This window comes from Hydra vulgaris, chromosome 08, assembly GCF_038396675.1.
Source record: "Hydra vulgaris chromosome 08, alternate assembly HydraT2T_AEP".
Lineage (NCBI taxonomy): Eukaryota > Metazoa > Cnidaria > Hydrozoa > Anthoathecata > Hydridae > Hydra > Hydra vulgaris.
In genome coordinates this window covers 52,069,333-52,080,746 of record NC_088927.1, presented here as the reverse complement: position 1 = coordinate 52,080,746, position 11,414 = coordinate 52,069,333, and the positions used below count along the sequence as shown (strand labels likewise).

At 31.3% G+C, this 11,414-nt stretch overlaps 1 protein-coding gene across 2 annotated transcripts; it reads right to left on the bottom strand.

Annotated features, from left to right (window-relative positions):
- Positions 1-579: 579 nt before the first annotated feature.
- Positions 580-10,958, bottom strand: LOC136083941 (uncharacterized). 2 transcript variants are annotated; one of them, XR_010640222.1, is made up of 4 exons: positions 2,653-10,958; positions 2,396-2,561; positions 1,274-2,317; positions 580-1,118 (listed from the first exon to the last, which is right to left on the bottom strand). XR_010640222.1 is itself a non-coding variant. In XM_065803898.1 (3 exons), the coding sequence occupies exons 2-3, from the start codon at positions 2,549-2,551 to the stop codon at positions 1,643-1,645; spliced, it is 831 nt and encodes a 276-aa protein (XP_065659970.1). In that variant the 5' UTR covers positions 2,552-2,561; positions 2,653-10,958; the 3' UTR covers positions 580-1,642. The 2 variants fall into 2 exon arrangements, 1 of the variants encoding a protein (XP_065659970.1); XM_065803898.1 differs by having other exon boundaries at positions 580-2,317.
- Positions 10,959-11,414: the final 456 nt, after the last annotated feature.

Sequence of the window (11,414 nt, the reverse complement as noted above, 5' to 3'; positions counted from 1 at the left end):
ATATTGCTAAAGAAAACACCCAATTAAACTCTTATTTAAATGAAACTAAAGAAATAAGAGATATAAACAAAAACAAAAAACTAAAAAATAAATTAAACCAATTTTTGAATTAAATCAAAAAAACCTTACACTTTTTGAAAGACCCAAACTTTTTATTTTTTTATTTTAAATTTTCGTCTTTTCTTTTTACTTTTTTCTTACAACGGTGCATAGGAACATACTCTAAGACCTCGCAACACATCCCCAGAGATTTTATTTTTGATTATCATTAGAAAACATTTCCTCATTCAAAAAATGTAAACGACAACTTTTTTTAGTGGGGAGAAAACACACATTTTAGGGCAGTGCCCAGGAATTTTGTTGTTCAAGATAGGTAGCTAATAAGCATGGGGCATACTCAAATTTTTAGTATGTTGATACTGGTAGCAAATGAGGATGACTTGCAAAAAATTAAGGTAATTGAAGTTAAACCAACCCCGCCCCAATCCCTAACTGCCCCCTTCCTAGAACTACGTCTCCTTTAATCGTAAATTTTTTTTTTGTTCTATCATAAAGTAGATCAAAATTCATCGACCGATTTCAAATTTCATCAAAAAATCTCTTTTCGTTTAAGATTTATAACAATGCAAAGCCTAAAATTACCCCCTGAATTAACCTTAAATGGTCTCAACTTTTAAACGAAAAATTTTTTTTTGATGTAATTTGAAATCTGTCGATGAACTTTGATCTAGTTTAATATAAAACAAGCAAAAAGTTGAAAAGTGTTTTTTGGAACCATAGCCTGGGGAAGGCTATAAGGGGTCGAGAAGGGTTTGCTACAATTATTTATTACAGTAAAAAAAAAACTCTGATTTTTATGGTTACATTATGATTGATATTTTACATTTCAAAGTCATACTAAACGTTTGTTCATAGGAGATTTAACACTTTACTTTTTACAAACTACATTCCTGCAAATAGAAAGCTACTTTAAAAGTGCTTGTAGTTGTAAGCAACAACCGCGTTTTTCAGCGCCTCTATATAGTTTGGATTGTGCTCTTCAACTTTTCTCATTCGCCAAAACTGATTGAAATCCTGATGAATGGATTCAAGAGCTTGTTCAGTTCAGTAACCTAAGCCTATAGAACAGTAGAAGTACAAAAGAAATGCAAGTTTATTTAATAAATATTCGTCGTAAATTATGCAAATTTTACGATTCAACTGTTGAAATAGAGTATTTAATTACTAAGATTATAAATTACTTTTAATCAAATTTAAAAGTTATTTATCATACCAAAGACTCCACCTTTCATGTTGATAAATTCAATAACATGTTGCTCAATTATGTGTACCTTCAAAGAAATTGTAGCCCTTAGATTTCTATAGCTCGTAGAGAACTCCTCTAGATCTTTAACATACGTGGAGCTTAATGATTTTCCAAAACAACCATGGACTATTTTTTCAAAATCTCTAAGTACCTTAATATATTTGGCAGCGGAAACTCCAAGACTAAACTCTTGAAAAAACAGTTCAAAGCTGTCAATGTTTTTAAGCAAATTATGACAAGCATTGCCTTCCAAACGATGCTGCCCTTGGTAGGACACTCTGCAGATGTTTATTTTAGACAGATATTGATTAACAAACTGTAACCCACACTCCTTGTTTACAAATAAATTTTTTGCTCTTTTAAAATTTTGTCTACAACACCTAGCAGTATATGTAGTCCAGGAATATTTATAAGTTCTAGTATTTTTTTGTTTTTGTTGCCTGTTAATAAAGGGGAGTTAACAACATTAGTGTACTTTTTAGCTTTTTTTAAATTTGCACCATCAGCCATCCATTGGTCGTACAATGTACACAAAGACTCTAGAGTATAATGATCAGCTTTTTGAAAGTCAGGAAATGACGTCATGCAATACGGACAAGGGTGTTTTGATGTTGCAGTTTGTTTTCCAACCATTTGAATCAAAATCTTTAGATCTTCAGATACTGTGTAATCTAAGGATGAAATGTTTAGCTTATCCAATATTAACCGCAAGTTATGGTATTTTTCGTTCAATGAAGGCAAAATGGCCAATATAATAGTTTTGTGGACGCTTGAATCTTTAAAATCTTTGCACGCATATCCGTCACTCTTGCTCAGTTTCTCTGGAATTTTATTATTTTTTAACTCTGGTTTTAGGGTTATTGACAGTGTAACTTTTAGGAATTCCTGCCCTCCATCCACACCTAATTTGATATCAACATCATTTGTTTCTTGACTTCTGTGATGAAGTACCATTGCTACGAGTTCTTCAATGTCATTGCAATACACAATAGGAGTATCTTTTTCTACCAACTATACATTCATAAAAAATCAAAATGAATAATAAAATTGCAATCTAGCTATAAAATAATTTTTTTGGAGTTTACTTACCTCTTCGCTTTCTTTTAATTTTAATAGCAATGGGAGTTTATCACAATTGAATAAATTTCCAATTATTTCGTTGTTCTCAATCAGTTTAATATTGAAACTGGATTCCACACTTTTTCGTCCTGCCTCACTTCTCAGAAATCGTGCAACTTCAATCATGTTGCGATTACTTATAAATCATAATAAAGTTATTACAAAAATTGGCTTTAAACTCATAACAAATTTATTCTTAAAAGTATTTTTAAGCAACAAAAATTTACCTGGAATGTAGTTTTAATTGAAGTTTGTTCAATTTATCTAAAGAAAAGAAAGGTTTCTAAACCTCAGTCTTTCCGAAAGAGACAGTGAGTTGCTTAGACCGAAGGTTTTCAAAACTAAGGTGTTCTCTGAGTCATTTGTGCTGAAATCTTTGATAGAGCTGGACAGAACTTTTCCTTGCGTTGTTGGGGATGTTGATTTTACAATGGCAAATTCTTTTGTCTTTCTAATTTTGTACAGGGATGTGGAATTCCCTGTCCCACTTGGGCATAACAATGTTGACAAACTAGTCTTTCTGCAGGTTTATTTGAAACATCTTCAGCGCCTTGATAAACAAGCTTTACCAAAACACAATCAACCATTGGGGCCAATATTTTTTCCATTTTTGATTTGCGCCCATTTTCACAAATAAAACATTCACATTTTTTCCCTCTAATAACTCTGGTATTCAGGTCTAAATTTTATAGCACTTGTATGACAACTATAATAACTAAAATAGCGAAACTAAATTTTAAATGAAGTATATTAAACATCAATATAGTTATAATTACCTTCATAACACGGCCGCATAATGAAGTAAGGATCAGTCCCTGCAAGCTTTTTTCTACATTTTGAGCAAAGCATGGTAGAAAGGTCAGGATTATCCGCTGAATCATCTTTCCAGAATATAGTTTTGATAAGGTTTGAGTAGTCATTTTTCTTTTTATTTAGATTTAAATAAGTTGTTTCAGGGTTATTTATTGGTCTTAAATCCGTGCCTTTCCTGAAGCAGCAAATGCAAAATTTTTTTACAAAATCACTATGTTCTTTTGCATGTTTAGGCATTTTAAATAAATGCTTCAAATAAAAACTTCTGATATGGATTGATAATATTGGCATGATATATCGGTTATATCAATCATATGTCAATTTAATGCCTATAAACACATGTCAATATAATGGCTAAAAACATGCTTTCAGTTCGTATATCAACGCGTGCAAAGAGTTATTATGCAACTGTTAACAATTAGCAACTGCTAACCTTTACTAATTGTTAATAATTAAAGGTTGCTTTGCTTTGTTTTTATTTCAATAAAAATGTAAATAGAAAGTAATAAAAATTACTTATCCGTCTGTAAATTTTAATGTTAAACAAAAATTTTTAAAAACTTTAAAAAATAAAATTGATAAATCTATAACAAATATTTCTGAAAATCTAAATATGGGGCATGGGCATGATTTTGTGGTGTTCGAGAAGATTCCCCAAATTCCCCCTAGGGTATGGTTCCAAAAAACACTTTCCAACTTTTTGCTTGTTTTATATTAAACTAGATCAAAGTTCATCGACAGATTTCAAATTACATCAAAAAAAAAATTTTTATTTAAAAGTTGAGACCATTTAAGGTTATTTCAGGGGGTAATTTTAGGCTTTGCATTGTTATAAATCTTAAACGAAAAGAGATTTTTTGATGAAATTTGAAATCGGTCGATGAATTTTGATCTACTTTATGATAGAACAAAAAAAAAATTTACGATTAAAGGAGACGTAGTTCTAGGAAGGGGGCAGTTAGGGATCGGGGCGGGGTTGGTTTAGCTTCAATTATCTTAATTTTTTGCAAGTCATCCTCATTTGCTACCAGTATCAACATACTAAAAATTTGAGTATGCCCCATGCTTATTAGCTACCTATCTTGAACAACAAAATTCCTGGGCACTGCCCTAAAATGTGTGTTTTCTCCCCACTAAAAAAAGTTGTCGTTTACATTTTTTGAATGAGGAAATGTTTTCTAATGATAATCAAAAATAAAATCTCTGGGGATGTGTTGCAAGGTCTTAGAGTATGTTCCTATGCACCGTGTTACTTTTCTAAACTCGCTTATTCTTGATGCGCTCCGTTTCTCGACTTTAAAAGCACAGAAAAAACGTCGTAAATATTTCTATGTAATTCTTGTCAAGTAGTCCACAAGGCAATTAGCTGGTGGACTACTGAAATGCAAACACAATACCATCAATGTTTTTGGTTTTTTGAAAAAAGAGTTAATTTTCTTAAATATCTGTTTGGATTTAAGCAGAGTGGTAGGCTTTTTTACGAGAGTTATAAGTTATCCTTTTGAACTGCCTTCCCTAACCAAAAACCCTTTGCATTTGCATGTACACTCCAATGCGCCTGCCCCCTATGTTAGTCAGTCGATGTATGCACACTCTACTGCACCTTTCCCTATTTTAGTAAGTCAAAGCATGAATACTCCACAGCGCCATTTTTAATTAAAGTTTTTTTTTTTAATTATATAATTCCTTATTGCATATATGTCATAAATAAAACCTACTTATGTTTCGCTCTACTAAAATTGTTTTTTTATGTTCCGGTGTTAGTCCGGTGTGGTCCGGTATAGTATTCGTATACACCGGTCGATAATGTTAAAAAATTTGAACACTCAAGAGTTAATTAATCATTTGATTTCAAAAGGAATTTCTGTGGAAACAACAGCTAAATTGTCGAGTAAGTATATACTACATAAATTTAACTAATTAAAATAACTTTGAAAATGTTATCTTTCGTAAACTTAATATTTAAAGGTGAAAATATTGACGGAGATGCATATTTGCAAATGAACTCTGTTTTATTTCATTGTATTGGAATTAAAATGGGTGAAGCAATAAAGCTTCAGTCTCTCATTGCAGCACAAAAATTAATATTATTATTTACTTTTTTTTAAGGATTTCAATGTGTTGTTACCTTTGCCCCAAAGATTTTTCAAATGTTACTTGCTACATAAATCACTTGAAAAATGTTCATTACCGTTACAAAATTTAGAAAAAAAATTCAACCCGCTTTTCCCGAAAAAATCCTTAGCAGGGATGAAAGTACACACATTCCTAATTCCAAAAATGTAAAAACCAAAATCAACAAATTACGCCCGAGAAAAAAAATTGCGATTGAAATTTACTCTATTAGCACAACTTACTGAAATGACAGTGAACAATATTTTTGCATTTTTTCAGTATTATTAAAACTAAAAGATGACTTTCAAATTAATTACAGCACCTAATTAAATTGCAAAGCATTGTATCAAATTGATTGTCACAAAATAGGCAATAGTTTTACAGTATATTAGGAAAGCCAGTTTGAATGTTTTTCTGTTGAAAATTATGTAAAAGAATTCACTTATTATATCTATCTAAAACCATAAGCATATTTGACTCAAATACTAACAGCACAACCATATAATGTGCTCAAACTAAAATCCTAGGAAAGTGCTACTTTAAATTAGAGTGCTTAAAAACTTAATTTGGTGAATTTTAAAAAGACTTACATTTTTAAAAATGGCAAATTCTGCAAGACCACATGAAGACAACAGGAAAGTTGTCTGCTTCTTTTGCTTTCAAAAGTGTGATAGTCAAGTGACAACATTCATCATTGAAAAACTTCATTCTCTACTTAATAAACCAATTGATTTTTTTGATACTTAAGTCCCAAAGTGAATATGTGAGAATTGCAGAGTGAAACTGAGGAAAAAGGATTCTGGCCAGCCTGTCCTCTTGCCACCTATCTTCAACTACAAGAGTATTCAAGTCAGACCAGAGACATGAGAACAAAACTATAACTGTCTTATTTGCAAAGTTGGAAAGCTAAAATTGAATGAAAAACATCTACTCAGTACTGATCCGATGCCATCATCAGCAGCAAAAACTCACAGAAGATGCTCAGAGTATCTTGCTCTTGTTGGTGGAGGCCTTACCTATGAGTGCAATCAGGCAACATTTAGAAAAAATATGCAAACCCTTGTGATAAAAGACCAAACATTGGCAGAACAGATTACATCTTAAGTGATTTCTTCAAAAGATACATCTCCACATGGAACAATCAGAGTTGCATAACAAAATGGAAGAACTCTCCCAATCACAAAAGGTAAATTGTTAATATCATTTTAATTTTATAAGATATAAAATTTACTATAAAAATAATAGAACCCCACATCATATAAAATTTAATGTCAAATCGGTTTAGTGAAATTTTGATATTATTAAGCTTTGTTACACTATTCAACTAATTGTTCTGTATTTTAGGATCTTCCAGTGCCAAACTTTTTGACAATGACAGTGAAAGACCTTGTCACTGCTCAGGTGAATACTAATTTGTCAAACTCTAATGTTAAAAAAACTTGCATCAACAATCAATCAAGTCAGCAGAACAAAAGTTATTGAAATCAATATTCATGCAAAGTTTGATGCCTTTGGAAGACATATATCAGATCATTTCACACAAACTGACATTGATGTGTCAACTGAAAAAGTTTCAAACACAAAAAAGTCAAAAACTATTGTTCATTGCAATGACCTAAAAAAGCTTTTGAATGAAGTTCAACAGTCTCAATAATCATGCTCTGATAACATTGTCAAGCTTGGAATAGATGGTGGATTCCTGAAAGTCAGTCTGAGAATAATTGACACAAGTGGTATCAGTCACTCTCCCCCAAGCAAGCGATTGCTCACTGCACCACATGCTAAAGATTGTGGAGTTAAACGACAGCTTTTGGTTGCAGTTACAGAAGACATGTCAGAAACATTAAAATATTAGACAATTGCTTTCATTGATTCAAGCCAACTCTACAAACTTCTTCATTTCTTGTGACTTAAAGGTTGCAAACATTGTCTGTGGTTTACAAACACTCCAGCACTCACCCCTGCACATGGTATGCTGCTGATTGTCAACATCTTTCATTTCCTGGGCAGCCTTGGACTTTTGGCTCTATCAGAAAGAGCTTTAGAGACTTTGATTCTGCAGGATTGGACTTGAAAAAGGCAAAGTTTTACAAGAATGTTATTCATATGTCTTTGACTGATCTTTGACCTGACCAAAAGCTTGTTTTTGATCTCATACCTTCCATAGAGTACACCTGATATTTGGGGTTGTCAATCACTTGTTTAAGGCCTTAACAGACATTTGGTCCAAAGCTGATGATTGGCCAAGACACCTAAACATTCAACCACAACCCCATCATGGATGTCAATTTGCTGGCAATGAATACCACAAGCTTTTGACGAATGTTGATCTCCTTCAAAAACTGACTGTGCATTCCAAGCTATTGGTATCATTGATGCCCTTCGAAAATTTGGAGCAGTTGTGACTGCCTGCTTTGAACAAGAGCTTGATCCACACTATGCAATTAAAATTGATGCATTTCGATCCTCATATCTGGCTTTTCAAATGTTTCAGTGACGCCCAAGGTATATGCAGTCTTCTTTCACATCAAAGAATTCATTGAAATGAAGCACACTGCACTTGGACCTTACAGTGAGCAGTCAACAGAAGCGTTTCACCACTCATTTGCTGAACACTAGAAAAGATACAAAAGAGACGCATTGTGGACTACAATAGCAAACACATGTAAAAAAACCATGTAAGACCAGAATTCATTTACTTCAATATATTTTCAGAATAAGTTATTATTCAAATCAGAAGATTTAGCATTACTTCTTTATTTTTATAGAGTTTTGCATATTAAATGTGCTGTAAAAGTGCAAAATAAAATGTGTGCTGTCATTTCTGTGTCATGTGCTTTTAGAATAAATTTTCAATTGCAATTTTTTTTCTTGAACGTAATTCGTTGATTTTAGTTTTTACACTTTTGGTATCAAGAATATGTGTACTTTCATCCCTCCAAAGGGTTTTTTCAGGAAAAGCGGGTTGAAGTTTTTTCTAAATTTTGTAACGGTGTCATCTTTTATCTGAGCTTTGTCAACTTTGGTGTAAAATCGGTGGTTGTATACAATTGTTTACTACATATAATATGCTAAGAAAACATGTAAATAAAGATCATAGCGGTTTTGTAGTTAATATTGATCGAACATTTAACATAAGTTGTGAAAATGCAGTAACACATAATTCTGAAGGTAAAAGTAAAATTAAAATAGACATAGGATGTGAGAAAAAAGTTAAAGGTGTTGCCCCACCTATTGTTGATGAGCACGGCATATCACAAACAGCATTAAAATTTATTATGACTTTATTGTCTTCAAGTTCTATTTCTTTAAGTACTTCAGAGTTTGTTAAGAACTGTTCACAAAACCTAATTGAAGTTATACTTTGTTATTTACTAGGTAAAACAGTTTCAGTATTGTAAAGTACTGAAACTGTTTTACCTAGTAACATGTAGGTGTGAGAAGCATGTAATAGACAACTTAGCAGAAGTGTTTAACAGATGGAAAACACCTTTTAGTGAAATTGATTCACAACATCGAATATTATCATATTTGAAAAATAAGGGCCTTTATGTTAATTATCATATTTGAAAAATAAAGGCCTTTATGAACCAGTACCACATTCAATGGGTGAACGATGGGATACAAAACGTGACAGAAAGACTAAAAAGCAAATACAAGTCAAAGTAAAAGATTTGTTTTATTACATACCTTTTGAAAGCACAATAAAACTTGTGTTGCTACAGCCAAAGCCATGAGTTTGTTAAAAGTGGAGCAAGTATCTAATTTTGAATATGTTGAAGATTGATTTTATTATAAAATGGTTAAAAGTTAATGGCATATGCTAAATTTAAATTTCCTAAAAAGTTTCCCTTTATTTGTTCAAATATACTTCAATGAAGTAGAGACCACATATCCTCTTGGATCAAAAACAGGCATTCATAAACTTGGTGCTATTTATTTTGTGATAAAGAACTTTCCTCACGCAGAAAACTCATCCTTAAACAATATTCATATGTTAGCATTAACTCATGCATTAGACATAAAGAAATATTCAGCAGAACCAGTGATAAAAGTGATTGTAAATGAATTGCAAAAACTTCATGACAAAGGATTTGATATTTTTATGGAAGGCAAAAAAACTAACTTTAGATGTTTGCTAACCCAAATTGTTGAAGACAATTTAGGTCTGCACTCTATACTAGGTTATATGGAAAATTTCAGTACTGTTTCATTTCCAAGTGACATGTGTATGATATCAAAAGTTGACATCCAGGATGTTTTTAAAGAAGACAAACGCGCTCTAAGAACCGATATTTTATACAACTCTCAAGTTCACCAAATGCAAAGTGGGGAAATTTCTAATAAGAATTGTGGAATTAAACGATTTAGTTGTTTAACTGAATTGGCTTATTATCATTCTGCTTCAAATGATTCTTTATCAAGTGTTATATGGTATAATGCGGTAGTGGTGTAGTGGTAAAGCGCTCGCTTCATAAGCGAGAGGTTCCGAGTTCGATCCCCACCACGTCCCTGGTTTTACTGCGCTTAACTTGCTACTCTGCGCAGTAACCTTGTTCATCAAGGCTCGTGTTTCGGAGTTATAGAGTTGAGAGAGGGTAATAACCACTATTAAGTAGCCTCCTCATCTGTAGTGGTCTTTTCGGCCTTCTCGGAATATAACAAAAAAAAAAAAAAATGTTTTATATGATGTCAAATGTATGTCCATTACAGAACTGAATAGGCGCATCAAATTTATGGATTATGGTATTATCTGCAGCTCAAAACCTAGTACTTTTAAAGAGTCACACATGAAAAGTACTGACTCTTTACTAGTTCAATGCTCTGCTCAGATGCTTACACTGTTTTTGTATTTGACAATTATTTTGTCTGATGCTATTGATAAAGTTGATACACAAAAGTGGAAACTTTACCAAATCTTAAAACAATTGTGTGACATAATTTTATCTCCAAATTTAAATTGTTTTTAGTTTCAGAATTTGAGAGCAAAAATCTTATTATTCCATTTATTGGTGAAGAAATTGGGCCAGAAATACAGATAATGTGAAGCAATTCTTTATGATTTTAATAGTTATGGTGAACCAAGTTTTGCTCACATTGACCAGATTTTTGTTCATAGTGAAGTTGTGTATTTTTTCACAACAAAGTGGGTTGTCCACAAATATTGCAATCTATCTTTATCTTACTGTTGTTTACTAGATAACTAAAAACTATGTATAAGAACATGTGACATAATAGATTACAAACCTCTTAATGCAGTGCGTTGTTTGAAAATAAATTGCCAGTTCATGCACATTATTTTGAATCATCAACTATATCAATATAACTTTTTATACCTACCCCATAAAATATCTGGTGATAATGTAAATATTTATTATACGTAGTTTAACATTTTCTAATAAGTTCTATGGCAAAAGCAATCTGTTTATTATAGATATAGTTACATACCTACATATATACAGCCCTCAGATTAGAAAAATAAGATTAGTCGGAAATAAAATCCAGACCTTAAACTGTTTTAAATAGGCAAAAAAATATTTTTACAAAGGTTTCACCATAAAAGACAGGAACTAGGTTGATAAATAATTGCTGCCTTGGAAGACTTTTGGTTTGGGAGTTATGTCGGCATGCCAACCTTAATTCTTAGGGCTGTATATATATATACATATATATATATATATATATATATATATATATATATATATATATATATATATATATATATATATATATATATATATATATATATATATACATATATATATATATATATATATACATATATATATATATATATTATATATATATGTATATATATATATATATATATATATATATATATATATATATATATATATATATATATATATATATATATATATATATATATATAATATATAAGAGAGAGAGAGAGCTATTTTTAGTAATTTTGAAAGTATAGCAATATGTAAGTTTAAATAACTTGAATTATTTGTTATGTTTTAGGAACAATCCACAGATTATGTGCAGACAGATTATTCACAAACTGATTTCACTATTGCAAATAATCATGTTTCACTTA

Coding starts and splice junctions, on each gene's coding strand:
- LOC136083941 (XM_065803898.1), bottom strand. CDS start 2,551: ATGATTGAAGTTGCACGATTTCTGAGAAGTGAGGCAGGACGAAAAAGT. Junction 2,318..2,395: donor AATTAAAAGAAAGCGAAGAG/GTAAGTAAACTC, acceptor ATGAATGTATAG/TTGGTAGAAAAAGATACTCC.